This window comes from Peromyscus californicus, unplaced genomic scaffold, assembly GCF_007827085.1.
Source record: "Peromyscus californicus insignis strain IS unplaced genomic scaffold, ASM782708v3 Scaffold_21__1_contigs__length_65335640, whole genome shotgun sequence".
Lineage (NCBI taxonomy): Eukaryota > Metazoa > Chordata > Mammalia > Rodentia > Cricetidae > Peromyscus > Peromyscus californicus.
Window position 1 is genome coordinate 32,981,525 of NW_026294514.1, and position 20,377 is coordinate 33,001,901.

Sequence of the window (20,377 nt, forward strand, 5' to 3'; positions counted from 1 at the left end):
AAATTATTATTATAAAGTATAGCCTTTTGAAAACTGACATTTGTTAAGTTAGAATTAAAAATGACTGATAGGGTAGAATAAAGATTTATTTTTAATTGATAGCACTTACCTTCTGTCTTTCCATTTTTCAACATATGCACTAGCCCAGAATTCTCCATTTCTACAATTGTCTTCATGTGCTTGGAAATGAGTTCCCTTTCAACCACCTTCACAATCGGCTCTTCTGTGGATTTGTCAAGGCAGTGCATCACCCGCTCTATTTCCTCATTAATTCTAGCTTCTACTTTCTTTATATATACCGAAGCACTGTTTTCTGCTAAAAATTTCTGGCTTTCCATCTGCAATTAAGAATTTTAAAAGCACAATAGAAAAACGTTGTTTCTCTTCTAACAGGGTTTCTATAGCATTACAATGAAACATACTAAGCAGTATAACAGCTAAATATAGTTCATGCAATTTCTTACTACAGATTAAGTCTAAATTAGCGTTTAAAGCATTTATTTACATAAAACATTAATAAATTACCTGTAAGCAGAGTGTTTTAAAGATCTGCTAATGTACTACATACAAATTTATGCATCTGACCCAAGTCAGCAGGGGAACTTCTTCCATTATATTGTAAACTGTAACTAGAAAGATTCACTGCGTTCGTCATATGCTTTGCTGACAGACCATTGTTACTGAAGTTCTCCTGCCACTCCACTCCCAACCTTAAAGTACACATATATGCAATGTGAAAAAAAGAGCATTTAAATAACTATTAATCTTGTCTATCAAACACTAGCCTTACTACTTTCAGAATTACTAGTGTCATCCCAATAAGATTTTAATGTATCTGATAGTAACATTAATCAATATATCTAAGAATTGCATAGTAAGACATGTTGATATATGTTATACAAAAATGTACTAACATTCTCAACCTAGCAAAAGTAGTTTTAGTCTTTAAAGTCAAGTTCCTAAGAACACTTATACTAAACAAAAATCCTGGCAAGTCCATCTCCATTCATAACAGTGTGCATGTGTTTCTAAGTACACTTGTTATACACGCATATGCTCATTACAGCATATTTTGGAGATGAAAAAAATTAGCACTAAAACCAGCTGATACATTATTTAAAAATAAGCACTGCTTCCAAGATTATAAACTTGTAAAGCATGACTCAGCCTCTTCAACGTGGCCAAAGACTTTTCTAATGGCTAACTACAAACCAATTAGGAAAAAGGCAGCAACTCCATTTTTGTTTGTTTGTGTATAGATAAATTATCAAGTTCTAATTTAATGCACATCTAATGACTCTTACGAATGAATTACTGAACTTTTCTAAGATAACAGTAATTTCCTACTGACTTATTTTTAAAGCATATTATCAGAGTAAAAACTTAGTATTGTAGTAAGATGTCTAAAATTTGGGCACCATTACATTTTCTCTGTAAAACACAGTTACTGTATAAGGGAAGAATGCCTGGTTAATCAATAACACTCAGTGTTATTATCATACTTCATTATTAATTTATTCTAATATAGCCTTGCTTTTAGAATTTAATTGGTTTGGGGTAGCATTCAATTTTTAATCATTTTACTTTCTTGAGGTCAGCTTTTAATTTCTTAATCAGTAACCTTAAAGTTAGGCAAATATGCCATATGGAATCACACACATTGCTAATATTTATTATATTGATAACTGATAGAAAAAGCCTGTAGAGAGATTTCATTAGTGATATGTGTCTGTGAATTTACTGTAATTAAATAAATGCAATAAAATCTTAAGGGCACTTACCTCTAAGCTTAGTTTTTTAAACATACAATTTTAAAGTGGAAACTTTTATTAAATCAATGAGCAGCTCAATAGTGTGTAGGAACATAAAGTAGGGGTTCTAAAGAGTTTTTTGGGGTGTGTGTGTGTGTGTGTGTGTGTGTGTGTGTGTGTGTGTGTGTGTGTTGTATCATCCTCTCTCCAATGGGTTCTAGCCAAAACAGGTTAAAATGTTCAGGTTGGTTAACTACATTGAATGATGCTATGATCATCATAAAAGAGTATTTATCTATACAATCATTGATTACCTGAAAAAATTCTGCAGACATTTCCAAAAAAGGAGCCTCAAAATCTTCCTCATAGACTGATCTTCCTTCAAGGCCTAAAATCATTAACATCTGGCAAGCATTTCTTATTGCTCCTCTGTCAAAAGAAGTTTCATTAATTGATAATCGAATATATTAAAGACATGTAAAGTATACAAAATTTACTAGAAATACCTTTATAACATTTAGCTTTTATCAAAGTGACCAGTTTTCCATAGGAAACTCATTAAGAATGGATATGGAATAATTTTAATCAAAAAGCCCATCTTTACTATGAAGCTCTTTATCAAGTCATCCTTACCCTGTCATACAAAAATTTTAAAGAAAGTATGCTTAAGAAAAATTTTTTATTTACTTAAAAATACAGAGCTAGTTTAATGGGATATGACTGGAGAGGAAAAGGTACACAGGTAAGGTAGAGTAAGCTGGACAGCAGAACAACCTATGCTAAAACCAAAGTAACACAACATTTTTTACTAAATGACTTTAGAACAATCCTGATTAAATACCAAGTTCAATCAGTAAGAACTCTGCTAGTTCACTGCTCCTCTGAAACCAAAGAGAGAAGGAATCCCACAGGTTTCAAACCACTCCAGCAACAATATTACAAAAATGGTCCTGTCATGTCAAGAAAAGTGATAGGTAAGACATGGAAGTGGTTCTAGGATATTTTAGGGTACATTCAATATTTTTCTACCAAAAAAAGAAAGAAAGAAAAAGAGTCAAAGTTAGACAAAAGTCCACCAAGGCACAATGGTATATACCTATAGTTTAGGCTTTTTGGGAGACTGGAGAGGAAACACCTGTGTTCAGGAGTTCCAACAGTAGTCTGTGTTCATAGTGAGACCCTGCTACTAAAATACGATGGGGTAGGCTATAGATGCAACATTGGCATAAGCAAGGTCCTAGGTTCAATTCCTAGGAATGCAAAGAAAACAAAATATTAAAAAAATAGGAGGAAGGAGAAAATTATTTAAAAAGAGCCCTTAAAAGGAAAAAAAAATCTAAGAGACTAAAAGTTTATTACATAGTAAAAACAAACAAATGATGGTTTGTTTCTTCCAAGATGGAAAACCAACTAATTTTAAAAAATAAAAAAGCTTAAGATAACTATCCTTAAATTCTGGGTAACTGAAAACAGTGAAAGTCTTTGAAGATTTTAATAAATACTAAACATTGAAGTTTTTAATTGTTAATTAAATTATTTCATCAATCAGTTCTTAAGATAAACACTAAAAAGCCAAAACCAACAGGATAAATGGTATACCTGTCTACAACTTCTCCTTTCCGTTCTCTGGCAATCATATCCAACAAAGTTTGCCGAAGATGATCCCTAATACACCCATAACGTACAACTTGATCTCGAAAAATTATTAATCCCAAATTGTAGACATTTTCTACATTATTTTGTTGTACATATACACGGTCCTGCAGTTAAAACAAAATAGTATTAATCAAAATTGATGCAAATATAAAATAATCATAACCTATAATAAAAATAATTTTAAGCATGTCAGAACTTCTAGTCTTCTCAAATTATGTAAAATTAAATCTTTACAATTTACCATGGTTAATCAAACAAATTTAAAATAATTTTTGTCTACTATAAACCTAAAATGGATAAAATGGGAAGTCCTGATAAAAATGGAACAAGTTTTTTTTGTTTGTTTGTTTGTTTGTTTGTTTGTTTGTTTCGGCTACATTATAAGCCTATGGAACATTAAACAATTATTATAAGAAGACACACCAGAGAGCCAATGAAAGTATAAAAAACATACCAGAAACTTAAGTGTAGCTATATAAAATTAGTAGTATTCATTTATGGCAAATGCTTGACATGTATGGCTAATTACCATCAAGTAAGACAAAGTCTGCAATTTGTAACACTTATCAAAGGCTTATATGTGTTAAACTAGTTCACAAGACCTTAGTGTAAAAGGGTAGATAGTAAGGTAAGATACACTGAAATATTTGCTGAGTGGAAATGCCAAGTGCTTTGTTTACTGCTTATTAGCACTGAGAAGGAATTCAACCTGAAGGTAAAGAGCATTTTCACAACTTACCCCAATAGGAATCTCCTTTTGTTACTACATTGTTGATTTTATGTAATACAGTAAATAATGTAGTTCTAATCATTTAAATCCCTGCAAGATTTCTATGTTTTTGCAGATGTTTCCGTTAATTTAAAAAGACTCTTTACTAGTCTTAAAAGGGGCCAAGACTTAAAAAGTCATCCCCAAGAGATAATACATTAAGGACTAATTTTAAATGTTGTAATCTCAGGATTAGACCAAAGTGCAATTATGTTTAAGCCCAACATTAGTAACCATCTACTGCAAAGAGTGCAAACAAAATTGTCTGCTTTTAGCTTGCCTTTCAAAATCCAAAATTCAGGTATTTTAAATATAAAATATTATGAAAAGTATCTGAAAGTTCCATAAGGGAATGTGTATTTTATCAGCATAGAGATAAACCCCATTTTAATCTATTAATAGTTTTCCCCCAGGAGTTACTCCTTGCACAAGCAGTCTATAGTAGACATGAACCTTCCTAGGCTTGGGAGGCAGACCGTGGGGGTAAAAGGAGGAATCAAAACATGGGTACCATCTCATACCTGTCCTTTCACAGAACTGGGCAAGGAGTCAGATCTTGCTACTTACTTTGCTCATAGCTCACTTCATAAACCAACTTGTAAACACAGCATCTTTAATACAGTATCTTAAAAAGAATAGTTTTTCAGACCTTGCTAAGAACAACTATAAAGACTGGCTAGCAATTTTTAAGAAAGCACTACTGTGGGAGTTGGGTAGAGAGATAGAGTCTATGTACAGCTTTAACCGAGTGATTTTCAAGCCAAATTCCTTCCTTCAATGTCTAATTAAGGCCTAGTGAGTACTTATTATTTACAACAGATAAGTATTTCGCTTTATCCACAGATATTAAAGCTTCTATCATTTTAGCAAAATTTATCCTTTTCCTCCTGATGGCTAAAATGCACCAAGACACCTGTTTACTATGATATAAAAGATCAAACTCAGAATACAAAAGCATGTCTAAAAGTGCCAAAACATACATGCCAAAGTAGTTTTTGAGAAAGCTAACCTAAAGAGAGTAAAGGAGACGGGCGGTGGTGGCGCACGCCTTTAATCCCAGCACTCAGGAGGCAGAGCCAGGCGGATTTCTGTGAGTTCGAGGCCAGCCTGGGCTACCAAGTGAGTTCCAGGAAAAGGCGCAAAGCTACACAGAGAAACCCTGTCTCGAAAAACCAAAAAAAAAAAAGGAGAGTAAAGGAATACCTCCATAAGTGGGCCAAATGGTTTTATTGCTCAAAGAATGGTATTAGAAGTCATGCTACAAAAAAAGTCAGGGTAAGTGGCTACAGACTCAAAATCAGTGTGCAAAAGGAGGGAAATTTCAGTTCTACTATTCCCATCTAGTGTTCATTTGAAACAATGTTTGCTTTCAAGATTAAAAACAGTGGGGGTGGTGGCATACACCAATAAGCCCAGTACTCAGTAGGCTAAGGAAGGAGAATCCCAAGCTCTAGGTCAGTTTGGGCTATGCAAAAAAAAAAAGCAAGCCATATTTACAAAAACAAACAAAACCAAAGGCGCGGCCTTGGCGATGGCTCAGTGGGCAAAGGTGCTTGCTGCCAAGCCTACCGACTGTGGAGTTCCACTCCCAGAACACAGGGAGGGAAGAGAGACACCCACATCCCCAAGTTTTCCTCTGACTCCACACATAGACAAAATAAATTAATATCATAACAATTTAAAAGCTCCAAAGGAAAGAAAAAGAATTAAGTAGAGTATTTAAGACACAAATTCTAAGTTCCACCTTTGGGTTGATTATATACCAAGTTTGAAAACTTAGTTCTTCTGTACAAGGAAGCCTTTATGAAATGTCCGACAATCTAACTTAACAATACCCTCCTGAGCCATAGTCATGTGTTACTCACCTACACTTTCCCAGCTGACCTCACTCACGGCCAAAGTTATAATGCTCTAAATATTCTCTGTGAAAGATGATGAATCAAGCTGACAAGTGGGTTAATTAAACTCAATTTCTCACTTGAGAATCTATAACAATGTTTTCATTCATTTCTTATAATAGGAAAAGAACAAAAACATTAAAAAAACTTTACAAATATTAAATATTTATCCTGCTAGTAAACAAGAAATAAACACTAAAAAACTTAAAACTCACACTTTTATTAAAAAGCCCCCAACAACAACAAAATACTCCCAAACTAAGCACTGAATAACTAGTCTGTCAGAACATGTTAGAACGAGCCTCGAATAAGCTTAATCATAAGGCAATCATGTTTAATAAAAAGTAATATAAAAGTATTTTCAAATAAGGTTCCTTTCAAGCCATGAAGTAGAGGTTAAAAAGGCCTAACTCGGTGAAGACAGAAATAATAGTAAAAAGTCAAAGCACAAAAAAAAGGTTCTTCTACAGACTCAGAAAAATTCTAATTTTAGCTCATAGTTTACAAAATGAATCAAGTATGTCATTCTGTACAAAGGGTACCAGGTCAGGTGTAAAGTCGTAAGCTGCACACTTACTGTGTGAATACACAGCATTACCTACTGATAAACTTCGAAGAAAAGCACAGGTGCAGCATTACCAAAAACCTGGTGTGGAGACTTGGATGCCTTAAACTCGGTCATGGTTTCAACCACTGCAAAGTGAGCTCAAAATCTTTCACAAGGATGTAAGTACTTTAAAATAAATAACATTCTAGTTATTAAGAAAAAATTCTGTAATTTTCACTCAGGAACTTTCTACCAAAATATAAGATAAATGAAAACCAGGTTTGTGTAAAGCTATATAAATTATACCAATTCATACTAAAATATACTGTTCTCCACTGTAAAATTTTATAATCTATAAGCAGAAGAAAAAAGATATCACTAGGAAATAATCTCTATTAGACCCATGTGAGTTCAGAAGACATGTATTCAAGTGACTTAATTCAGTGGTTAGGAACACTGGGTCAGGGGCTGGAGCGATGGCTCAGTGGTTAAACTGGCTGCTCTTCCAGAGGATCCAGATTCAATTCCCAGCACCCACATGGTGGCTAGCAGCGGTCTCTAACTCCACACCTGGGCACTCTCGGGGATCTGATGCCCTTTTCTGGTTTTGGCAAGCACTGCACAAATGTGAGGCACAGACAAACAAACAAAAAACCCCAAGGAGCATAAAGTATTTCTTTCCATCAGTCCTATTTCTGCCACTTAAATATGATCTTCATATCTGTTTGCTTATCCATAACATCTACCTCAAATAGCAACCATATGTAATATTGACAACAATAGAAAGAACTGCCAAAGCTACCACTTAGCCTTAAAATAAAAACCCACTATTAAAATAAAAACTAAGCCAGGTGTAATGGTACACTTTGAATGCCAACACTCAGGATGCAGAGGCAGGTAGATCTCTGAGTTTGAGGCCAGCTTGGGAGTTCTAGGAAAGCCAGGGATACACAGAAATTCTGCCCACCCCCCTCAACAAACAAACAAATAAAAACTCAAACAGAACAAGAACAACAAGTAAATAACAGACAGTAAGTGGTGGTCAGGATACAATAAAAAGCAGCATCAATTACTGTCAAAATTAAAATCAGAGTTCACCTATGACTGAGCAGATGTACTTCTAGGTACACACCCTATCAGGTATAGAAAGCAGGGTCCTGGAGGGGTATGTGTATTCCAATGTTCACAGCAGCAACTTCCAATTAAAAAGTGACTATTGATGAGTGGACAGGACAAACAAAATGTGGTGTATATATAAAATGGAGTATTATTTAGACTTAAAAAGAGAACATATTCTATAGCATGGAGGAGCAGGTGCTAAGTGAAAAAGAACAAATTCTGTATTGATTCACTTACAGAGGGTACCACAGTAATCAAATTCACTGACGCAAACGAAGATCAAAATTGGAGACTGGGGGGAGGTTAGTAACGGGTTAAGAGGTCCAGTTTTGCAAGAAGAATTCTATAGGATGGTGTTTGCCATATCTTAAAAATCCAAACCACCACCACCACCACCACCACCATCACTACCCACCCACCCCACACACCAACCCCAGTGTTTAAAATCACCATGGCAACTTGGACTTTTGGGGCCAAGAAAAGCAAGTACAGTTAGAGCAGCACTGCATACTAGCACTAACACACTTACTGTCACTTAGTATCCCGAGAGGTCAGGCACAATGTCACAGGTTAGATTATGGGGGCTGGCTATCAAACAGACAAGGGTTCTGAAGAGGAAAGAAAGAACCAAACTCGGTCAATCAGGAGATGGTTACTGGAATGTGTGCTACTGCTGACACAAGCACAGCCATGTCAAGTCACCAGGACTTCAGACCCACGGGAATTGACAACACCTTCCTCTGGTTCAAGTGTGGAAGTTGACGGGGTAACAATCAGCCACAGCTTCCTGATCTGGGACAACTACAGCCCAGACTTCTCCCCTAGCCAGATGAGAGGAGCTAAACCACCCGCCTCCCCACTCAGCTGTGTACTATCAACCTCCCCTCTCCACTCAGATACATAAAATCAAAGTGCTCCGTTTCTGGATGGCTGCTGCTGCTGGGTCTCCATCAGAGAGCACAAGGCCCATCCTGTCTCAGCTTTTCTACAACTGTGTCTGTGTCTTTTCTGCATTCCCTCTTGGCCCCAGTCAGGTTTCCAGAACTAAGCCATGCAGGTCTTGGGCAGTTACTGACATAGACAAAAAACCAAACCAAACCAAAATAAAACATCCAAACACAACAGAACAAATCTCAGGCTTTCAGCTGAGATCTCAAAGGGGATGATACAGCCACTGTATAGAGAGCTATGGCCTAGAAAAAAAAAGGAAGGAAGGAAGGAAGGAAGGAAGGAAGGAAGGAAGGAAGGAAGGAAGGAACTAAAAACAGGTCAACACTAATAATTCTTTCAAGTAGTTTCCACTAGAACATGTTCTATTTTGTCAGCCTACTAAAACAAAATTAAATTTTCTTTAGAAGGTATCACAGCCTTCAGTTTTTCACATACAGCAGTACTAGCACTCAATTCACAACTATCAACACTGCCCTTCCCCAACACAAAACAATTAACTCAGACACCACTATCTGAATACTATCTATAGGGGGGGAGGGATGAGTGGGGAGGCCGCGACACAACCCAGGAAGCCAGTGTTCTACGACCCTTATCTTACTCAAAAAAGTGGCTTCAAAAAACCAAAAACTTAAGGTGACAAGGATACTCTAACTGCTCTAGTAACCACTAAATTAACAACTGACTATATAAATCTTAGCTAAACGAGTCTAAAACAAGGCCAAAAAAAAAAATCAATAAAAAACCATATATCAATAATTACTTTAAGTGTAAATGAATAAATATTTAAAATTAAGACCAAATGCTGTCCTATGGCTGTGGTGGTCAGTGCTACCTGTCAACTTGACAGAATCTAGAATCACCTGGGAAATAGGCCTCTGGCCATGCCTGTTGGGATCAAGTTCACTGAGGATCCTGGACTGTGCAAACAGGAAGAAAACTGAGCAGCCACACCCACTTCCCATTCAGCTCTCTCTCCCCTGACTGTGGACGTTAAGTGACCAGCTGCTTCAAGCTCCTCTGCTCCCTGGACTTCCTGCCACAGTGTACCTTCAACTGCAAGCTAAAGTAAACCTTTCTGAAGCCAAAGCAATTTATTACAGCAATGGGAAAAGAAACTAAGAGAGAAGGGGTTAGAAAGCATGCTGCATGGTACAAATGATACACTTCAAATAGAAAGCAGTAAAAAAAATATAAGTTTGCCACGCAGATGCACTTACCAAAGAGCTAACAGCAGCATCAGACAACACAGGCTTATGATGTGTCAATAAACGACAGCATAACTGCCAAGGTGCCAATGGTTTCAGAGCTTAAGTATTCATTCCCATGAAGTGCTCATAACTGATCTTAGAAAGTGACTTACTTCTTCAGTGAGATTTTTACTATCACTTTCAACATAAAAAGCAAGAAAACAATTTTCAATGTTTTCATAGCTTTAGTCATCATTCCCAAGTTAGGTATGTGAAACCAGAATTAACTGTTTTAAAACAATTGAAGAGAAGGAGCATGAAAACAGAGCCAGTCATTACTGAATCACAACACAAAGGAGAATGTTAGTTCCACTTGGGGTTTACCACCAATTCTATCAGAGATGATTTGTATGACTGACTATAACATTCTAAGGTGGTATAGCAAAAGTGGTTAAGACCACAAGCACAGAATGAAAAAGACTGGGAATCAGCTCACTACTCTGTTGTTGGTTGTTTTTTTACTCTAGAATCCTCCTCATTCTCTGGCTACTTCTTTTTTCTTTCCTCCCAGATTTCTCCTTCTATATATTTTCTCTGCCTACCAGCCCCACCTATCCTTTTCCTACCTTGCTATTGGCCATTAAGTTCTTTATTAGACCATCAGGTGTTTTAGACAGACAAAATAGCACAGCTTCACAGAGTTAGACAAATACAACATAAACAAAAGTAACACACCTTAAAATAATATCCTACAATACCCTGGATATAACTAAATAATCTTGCTAAATCAACCCCTCTAACCCCAACTCTTAATTACTATACCTTAAATTTCTTTACCCACAAAATGGAGACGATAATATTCAACTTACTATCCAGGTATAATAAAGTAAAGGATAGAGAGCTATGTAATAAGAGATATTTACTGTCATATACTCAGGCAAGTATTTTATTTTTATTGCTTAACTACTTTTAATGCTATAACTACCTAAAAACGGTGATTAAACCATACATTATGAAGACTAAACCATAAAGTGCTTAAAATTAGTGCCTGTCTCCATACGGTGAAAGTGTTGTCATACAAGGTTGCTATCAGTCTAATTTTAAGAGTTCCGAAAGAAACTGTGATCCACTTAATACCAATCTACCTACGCGGCCTGTTTCCTTCCTTCCTTCTCCTCCCCCCAGATATAATATCTTGCTGTTCACTTTCAGTATTAAAATAGTTCAAAGCCTTAGAGCTGAAAGAACCCTAAAATTTTAATGATCTAACCAATACATCCTTACTATATTCTACAGATGGCTTCAGGCCCCTTGCCATGAAAATAAAAGCAAGTTTTGTGTGGTACATAAACAAATACATGCCTATTTCTAGGAGAGGATCCAGGAATTCCAAGCATGCACTAAGAATTCTCTGGCTCCCAGAAAGTACCAGGGCCCTTATACAATAAATCTGGTTCATAGATAAGGAAAAGCAGGCTCACCCAGAGGGTTAAATAAGTAAATTAACTTACACCAAGGAACTAACACCAACCAAGCCTCTCTTAATTCATCATTAAGCATTTCCTCTCTGCTTCAAGCTTCCCACATAAATTGGCAGCACTCCACTCCAAAGTAAGCTTTATTCCACGTATTTTATCAAGAAATCTGTGCTATAAGCACAAGTCCCACACACAGTTTCAAACCAGACAAAATCCCAGTACTGAACTGGGAAGGGCACACAAAGTGCCATCCTTAGCAAAGCTATTTGCAATTGCTATTCTGCTAGGAAGAGGGAAACTAGTTTTTTTTCAATGGAGTGTCATTTATCACTTATATCAACCACACTCCAGGGGAAGGCCCCATGCCCAGGAGTAGTTGGCCAACACAAAATATACTCCAGGGTTTTTTTGCACATTTTTTCTTTGCTATTTTTTGTCTTATTGAGTTTATTTTTATTTGATTTTCTTTTAAGTGAGAGAGAGCATGAAGTCAGGTGGGTAGATATGGGAGGAGTAAAAACATGATCAAAATGTGTGGAAATTTTAGAAAAGTTATAAATATAATACAAAATCCAGTTCTGAATACTCTAGTGAGGTCCAGACAAAGTGTAAAGGAAGGTTACTGTGTTCCATGTGAGCCAAATTTCTTCTGTTCCTTGGAGGATAAAGACAAAGTCATCTGGAAGATTCTATCAACACTTTTTTCAAAGATCAACAATGTATTTGTTGGGATTAATGGCCATGGTTTCTGAGCACATTAATGTATTTTTGTCTTCCCACTAATTCCTTTATATACTCCCTAATCCCTTATGTGTTGTTTCCTCTTCCTCACCTCTGTCTTGATAAATCTTTAAGAGGTCATGTTAAATATGTTATATAGGGCATGGTATTTATAAATAAAATTCTCCCTTATTTATTTCCCTAGTATATAGAAAAAAGTAAACCAAATGTTAATAGTTACAATTAACACAAATAACTAAAACTGTTAATATAATATTACTCTATAAAACACTCAAATATGGTTAGGAATGTAGCTCAGTTGGTAGAGTACCTGCCTACCATGCAGTTAAACCTTAGGTTTCCTCCTCACTACCACAGGCATGATGGCACACTCTTGCAATTCCAGAAACCAGGAGGTGGAGACAAGAGGATCAGACATTCACGGTCATCTTCTGTCACACAGTGTGTTTCAGATCAACCTGGATTACATCAGATTCTGCATCAAAAGAATTTCTAATTTTTTTCCCACTCAGTTTTTTAGATAATCCAAGCTGAAAATGAAACTTCCTCCAACCTCAAACTATCTTAAAAGCTACACATAAGGACACAATGAATGTGGAGCTGGAATGAAAGCTCAGCACCTAAGTGTACTTGCTCACAACAGAAGGCTTAGGTCCCAGCACCCATAACAACAAACTCTAACTCCAGTTACAAGTGACCTCATGCCCTCTTCTGATCTCCAAGGGCAGTAGGCACAAATACATACATGCAGGCAACTGAAACACAAGAAGAAATAAATCTAATAAAACAAAACAAAAACCCAACAAAATAAAAAGCGAATTTAACTAAAGTGGTTACAAACTCTTAACGCCTTCACCTGCCAAATAGGTAATTCGAATCTCACACCTCCCTGCAAAGACAGAAGGATCTATGTGAAAGAGAGAGTGGAAAGATTTTAAGAGCCAAAGGTAGTGGATGACTTCAAGGAAACTGTTTTCCAGATACAACAAAGATGTATATCAAAGCAGTATGCACAAGACCTGAATGAGCTCAAATGGGGAGGGGGGAAGGGACATGGACTAGCTCAGGAGAGGATGTAGGCATGAAGTCCCATCCTGAACTGGTATTTGATGGCTGCTAGGAGAGAAAACTCAAGTCATCTTTAATGGTATATATGGATACATACACCAACACCCGGTGTATCGACAACTACTCACACCCAGGAGTACTTGGCCAACACAGACTGGACTTAATACATAGAGAGAACATGAAGTTGGGTAGGTAAGGAGGTGGGGGGGGGTGTATGGGAGGAGTTGAGGAAGGGGATAAATATAGTCAAAATATATTATATGAAATTCTCAAAGAATTAATAAAATATAAATAATACATATTAATATTTCAAAAATTACTTCATTTCAACATATACACATTTTTCTTAGTTTTAAAATGTCATTTCTGATATATCTGAATTAAAACCAGAACAGTACATATATTTAAAAAGTGTGAAATAGAAAATGAAAGACATAAAGAAAAAAAATTGGCTATGGAATGAAGTTTTTTTCTTCTGAATTTAAATAAGATTTTAAAAAGGCAGTCAATTCAAAAAGATCAGGTACTATACTTCTTGTCTGTGTCTAGCTTGCACAAGGAGCTGCATTAGGTTTTATGACATACAATGGTTGTACAGGCATTCACCGTCCATGTCCTCAGTTCAGTATAAGTAGAAATCACACAATACAGTTAGAATAATACCACCTTTTCTGAAGGTTTATTTTGGTGGCTCCAAATATTAAATGTAAAATTTTGGAAATAAACAATTCCTAAGTTTAAAATAATACAGCGTTTCAAGGACATGAAACCTCACCGTCTCACTCTGACCTACCAGATTGAATCAATGCCCTGTCTAGAATTTCCAAACTGCATTAGCCAGCACCCTATCCCCAACCTCCACTCATGAACTCAGTTTTCAGATCCACAAGTAAGTCTTTTATTCAAATAATTCTTATACTAAATCACAGCTCCAAATTTCAGTAAGTGATGGGATAATGACTGCTATGAATGTTGCTAACCACTAGAGCAAAACCCATCAGAGACCACTAATAAGAACTGGTCATTTTCCTTAAGACACGGTTTCAGGTAGCCTAGGCTGGCATCTAACTCACTCTGTGGCTGAAGATGATCTTCAACTCCTCTTGACTATGCCTTCCAAGTGCAGGAATCATAGGTAGGTCACCACTAATTCTACCCCAGCTTTGACAAGAAATTTCAAAATTTCTAAGTCGGAACAATCAGACTTTGTCAAAACAGAGAATATGAGAACTGTCAGAGAATTTAAGTGATATGTTTTTTTTTGTACCAAGGAGAAAACAACAAAAACAAAAAACAACAAAGGAACACCTGTGGGAGAAATACAGAAAACAGAATAGAGTGGTGCCTAGTGGATGCTTTAGGACTAGTACACACACACACATATACTTCTAAGATTAGTGCACTTTTTAATTTCAAGAAAGTAATGCAAGAGGATCAGTCTTGGCCAATAGACAGGAACGTAAGAAGACGTAGGGAGAAAAGAAGTGCCAGGTTTCTATATGAGCAACTAGAATTACAATTCTAGTTCATTTGGAGATGCCAAGTCTGAGTGCCTTGCAGACAGACAATGAAGGGTGCCACAGACTAGGAAGGGAGCCATCAACTAAATAGACAATGTAACCAAACCTCTGAGAATAGTTGTTGTCATTTAGGCATCTGTACTGGCCTGCCCTTAGGGTCCTGACAGGGTATATCCTCAGCTGCAGCCACTAAGAGCACCCCCTGTGTGTATTTGCTGTTTCCTCATACAAGGCGGGCCTTGCCCACCTCCCGGCTGTCTCTTTCTTCCTTTGCTCTCTTCCCCAGGGACCAGTCTCTGCCCCCTTCTCTGCTCCTTTTCTCTCTTCCCCTCAATAAACCTCTCTTGTGGGCCCTGTTGTATGGTGTGACTCCTTCCTGACATTTTAAAAATACAACCAAAGTGAGATATATATATTTGGGAATCACGTACTGAAGCACAAAGTGTTGTTGTAAGAGTGAGTAGTGCAGTATGAGAAGAAAAATCAAAAGTCCCAAATCCCTTGATTTACAGAGGAGGAAAGGGGGGATGTGGAGGAAGAGTAGTAGCTGAGGAAAAGGCAGAAGGTAGGAGGCATAAAGTGCTTTGTCACAGTATCCAGAGCCCAATATATTGAAAGACAAGTGCAGCCAGCTGTGCCAAATGCTGCTAAAAAGTAACAAAGACGAGGATTAGCAGTGCTCTCTGTATTCAGAGATGGAGAGCTCCTCCCTCCATGGTGATCCCAGTATAAAGACAAAACAGAACAAGAACTGAGGGAGATGCTTAACTGGGCCGTGTTTAGAGAGTGGATATAAAAAAGAGAGCAAGTTTCCACATTTGCTAATGAGACATTTACTTGAGAGGTAGGTAATAACTCTGGGAGATGGCGGTCCATCAGAAAAATCTAGTTGAACAAAAACAAAAACAATAGAACTCCCAAAACTTAAGGGTACAGAATTCTAATGTTTTTGGTTTTGTTTTTAATTGATTTTTTCAGCATTGGGTGTGTTTAAGCCACTCATGCTCAGGATAAAATTCAACTAGGTTTTCCTGGTCCCTAATACAAGTAAAAAAAAAAAAAAAAAAAACCTGGTCTATGACTAAGTAAATGCCTTCCTGCATTAACACAGGTGAGGAGAAAAGAATAGAAGTCCACCTGATACTTTCCCTTTTCTGAGAGGGAGATGGTAGTCTTTTACTAGGAGAAGCCAGAGGGCAGAGCTAGAAGAGCGAAAAGCATTAGCCAGGAGAGTACTCTCACCAGAAAAGGAGTCTACAACTCCTTAAGCCAATGAAGAGGGCTACCAGGTCTGTGACAGTGGACAAATCCTGACACAGACCCATCTAGTATGAGGTTTCCTCCAGCAGAGCAGAGGAAAGGGTAGCATAAGTCATTGATCAAGCCAGCATTGTGCTACTATATGGGTTAACAAAAACATTAAGAGATTAGAAATATTAATACTAGCTAATTTTTACTGAGCTTATTACTATGGCCATGCTTTTCATAAATGGTTCATATAAGCCCTATCACTACCCAATTGGTGTTTTGTTTTTTGTTTTTTCATTTTAATGAGTAAGGTGTGACAGGAAGTAATACACTGACATGGTCATGTAAGAAGCAGTCATATACAAACCTTGAGATTTCATTAATTTGTAAACAGAAATTAAACAATTTTTAAAAATGAGAACACATAATTTTAAAATAGTTCATTAAGAGACAACGAATAATAAAATTTCAATTCCAAGTGGCTTTACAACTGTTAGCAACTGTACTGAATTTAAAGGCTCCCCCTGTTAAAACTGTAATGGGAATGAGAGTGGCAAGCTTCCTTCACACTTGTATGTCATTTGGTTTTCATGTGCTATCTCATTTATCCTAAAACTGTTATCACAAGGTGGATCCTAACCTGACAAAGAAAACAATGCTCAGAAAGCAGTTACTTTGGTAGACCTCTTATTTCATCCCAGAAAAATAAGACGGTCTCTCTCTTACCCTTTTGCCACTAAGCCCTTACAAAATCAGGGGAAAAGGCTTGCTTGAATTCACTCAGCAGAACATCAACAACAAAAACCAACTCTGGTTGCTTGTTCCCCCTGGAAATACTTTCCGAACGCAGCTTTCCTCTATTAGGTGAAGGAAACCAGGGCAAGCTTTTGTTGCTGTACTGCAACTAAGGAACTGAAATCTGAAGAGAGTAAAGGGTTGAACTAAAATCACTATGTCCACTTCTCCAACATAAACACTGATATCAAGGGCTGGAGAGATAGCTCAGTGGTTAAGAGCACTGGCTGTTCTTCAGAGGCCCTAGGTTCAAAAATTCCCAGCACCAACACTGTGGTTTACAACTGTAACTCCTGTTCCACAGGATTCAATGCTCTTCTTTTCTGGCTTCCATAGGCAGTGCATGTACATGGTATACAGACATACATGCAGGCAAAACACTCATGCACATAAGCAAAGAAACAAAAAACATGGATAACAAGTCATTAGACTTACTAATTTTGCAGTGATAAAATAAATTAAATTGAAATAATTTAGTTTCATTCTATAAGTTCACAGGTATTTTTTAATTAAGAGTAAAATCAGAGGCTAGGTGCATGCCTTTAATCTGAGCACTCGGGACGCAAAGTTTGAGGCCAGCCTAGTCTAAAGAGTGAGTTTGAGGACAGCCAGGGCTACATACAAGAGAAACCCTGTCTCGAAAAATAAAAAATGCCAAACCAAACCAAAAACCAAAGGGGGTTAAAAGGAAGAAGAGAGAAAATCCCAAGGTTTCTCAAGTCATCTCACTAAACACTATCTTTTTCTTGAATGATTAAGAAATGAAAAACAACAATAGCAAGTGACATAGATTATGTATCCAATGAAACTCATACACTAACGAAAGACCAACTGCAGTAACACACTGCAGGAATTTACAGCAGAGATGGACAGCAGCTATGAAGACTATACCTATCAGAAATTATTTATAGTAATAAGACATTTTTGTCACTGTAAATATTTATAGTTAGCTTTCATAAACTTAGAACATTCAGCTTTCAATTCATGCTGTAATTTAGCTACCTTTACCTCAGGAAGAGGTATTAAATAAGGCTTTTTAATACTTTTTATTTTGAAGCACAAGCGCTTGGTTCATTTTTTTCTTTCTTCTGTATGCTCCCACCTGTGAATGCAGGGACATATGCATGTGCCTCTTGCTTCTTATTCTTTTGGAGGCAGAGTCTCTCAAGCAAACCCAGAATTTGCCAATACAGGTAGCATAGCTAGTCTAGCTAGCCAGATTTCTCTGGGGACCCTGAACTCCACCTTTCAAGGCTGCACATACAGATGAGCCACTGCACCCACTCAGTACTGGTACGAGTTCTAGGGATCCAACCCCAGCCCCCTTGCTTGCTTGGCAAGTATTTTACCACTGAGCTGTCTCATCTCTCAAACCCAACAAAACACTTTTTAAAGTCATGCCTTTTCAGTGTTTTAATATTAACGTGAATGATTAAAATTTCATTTACATAGGCTGATGATGGCCTTTACAAAGGAAGTATTTTTACTTAAGAAACTAAACCTGGGCCTCAAGAGATGGCTCAGTGGTCAAGGGCACTTGCTGTTCTTGCAGGTGACCCGGGTCCAGTTCGTATTACCCACATGGTGATTCACAACTACCTGTAACTCTAGTTCCTGGGGACACAATGTCCTCCTCTGACCTCTACAGGCACTGCAGCAAGTGGTGCAATACAAGCATGCAGGCAACAACACTCACACATAAAATAACATTTAAAACAAAAACCATCTGCTACAAAGATTTAGCCGGTATCCAACTAAAATTGACAGAAAGTCACTGCTTTGAAATGTTTGATTGTTTTTTTTAAAGGGAAAGACAGGAAAACCGTACTTACCATATACATTAGTATGTCTCTAATCATCACCATGGCTGTTTGATGATCATTCCAAGCTTGATTTAATGTTTGAAGAAAGTTGTTATTCAATGAATTTAGTACATCTTCTCGCACCTATTAATAGAACAATTCATTAGTTTATACACATAAACACTCATACATATACATTCATGTATCAATTGTTCAATAAAGTAATCAAGTAGAATCTTTAGATTTAAATCAAAGAAGTTAATCTGTAACCTGCACACAGCAGACTACCAAATGTGCTTATAAAAACCAGATTTCTCTCCTGAACTCTAGAATCAAAAGCAACCTCTTAGGTAAAATAAAATCCCAAATGCTTATAGTGAACAAGACTTTATTCTTGGCCCCAGGCTTCCAGGCCCAATATCCTCGTACACTTTCCCCAGGTATGAAGCTGAAGACCACTGATAAGGAGTCAAACTGCCTGAGGGCCTGCCAATGCTAGGTCTCAGAGGAGCTCTGTGACTTTGAAAAAGTTATTTCACCTACAGAACTTGATTTCCTTACATATAAAATAGTATCCTTTTGCAGGATTGAAATGAGGAATATACTAAGAACTGTGCCTGTAAATTTCTAAACACAATAAATGTAAACCTCCAGCAGCAACCATAATTGGCCATTATCCTGCTCACTCAAATCACAGGGTCCCACTTCACTTTCTTCTACTCAAAGCTCACCCCCAGTCTTCCCTGGCCTCCCTCTCCCACCCACACTATTTCAAAATCTCTCTGTATACATGTTCGTTTTATTTCCAGCTCTCTACTTCTTTACCTTCTGCTTCATTTTTCTTCCTACTACTCGTTGCTCTTTGACTACATTACATAGTTATTTATTGCTTCTTCAACTAAAATCTAAATGCCTGTACGGTGGCAGAATATCTCTTTAGCTGTTCCTCCTTCACAAATAGTACAGTGTCTGGTATACAGAAGATCGTATCAACTGTGAGTCATTTTCAACAAGTTAAATATTTTCATCAAGATTCCTTGTGTCTGATATGACTTCTTACTCCAATCTCAGTAAAAGACCACTCAACCTGACAAAGTCTTTCCAAACCTACAAGCTTGCTACCACTTTCTCTAGTTTCCTACTGTGCTATCAGCCCAATGGTTATTTATTTGCCTAGAAAACAAACTTTCTCCACTTCTAACTTTAGAATAAAGAAGTAATGTGGTTGTGTGCCAAGGTCATATAATTCTTTGAAATTACAATTGGACCTTCATATCCATGTGTCTCACATACACATATTCAAGCAACAATCAATCAAAAATATTTGGGAGAAAAAGCCCATTTCCTACTGAAAATATACACATCTTTTGTTCTTGTCATCATCCCCAAACACAACAGAAAAGCCTTTTCAGAGATTTGCACTGTACTTGCTATATGTGACTTAGAGATGGGTTCAAGTATAGAGGAGTATGTACGTGCAGATTCCACACACAAGAACCAACTGAACACTTATGAAGTTTGGTTGCTATGGGGATCTAGAACCAATACTAGAGGACAAAAATGAATACTATGCTGCACACCTCTACAAATATTCAGACTCAAAAGTCTCCCACGGTCCAACTCAACTCTCATTAACTCCAGTCCAAACACATGTCAAGCCTTGTTGTTTAGGGAGAATCTCAAGCCATGGTGCATTTTTGAAGCACATTAATTAGTGAATCAGGATATACATATCTATAAATCTGAGTTATAAATACATGCAAATAAAATGTCATTATAAGATGGGTAGAAGCAAAGATTAAAAAACTAAAATGCCTTCAACACACAACAGACTAAGTTAAAACCAA

At 37.0% G+C, this 20,377-nt stretch overlaps 1 protein-coding gene across 2 annotated transcripts in view; it reads right to left on the reverse strand.

Moving 5' to 3' along the window:
* Positions 1 to 20,377, reverse strand: part of Cul3 (cullin 3) — an 88,279-nt gene that overhangs the window by 23,799 nt on the left and 44,103 nt on the right. For both annotated transcript variants that reach the window (XM_052749997.1, XM_052749998.1), the window contains 4 exons: positions 18,561 to 18,674; positions 3,351 to 3,511; positions 2,066 to 2,180; positions 110 to 338 (listed from right to left, as the gene is read on the reverse strand). In XM_052749997.1, coding sequence (XP_052605957.1) covers positions 110 to 338; positions 2,066 to 2,180; positions 3,351 to 3,511; positions 18,561 to 18,674 — 619 coding nt within the window. The remainder of the gene's footprint in view (positions 1 to 109; positions 339 to 2,065; positions 2,181 to 3,350; positions 3,512 to 18,560; positions 18,675 to 20,377) is intronic.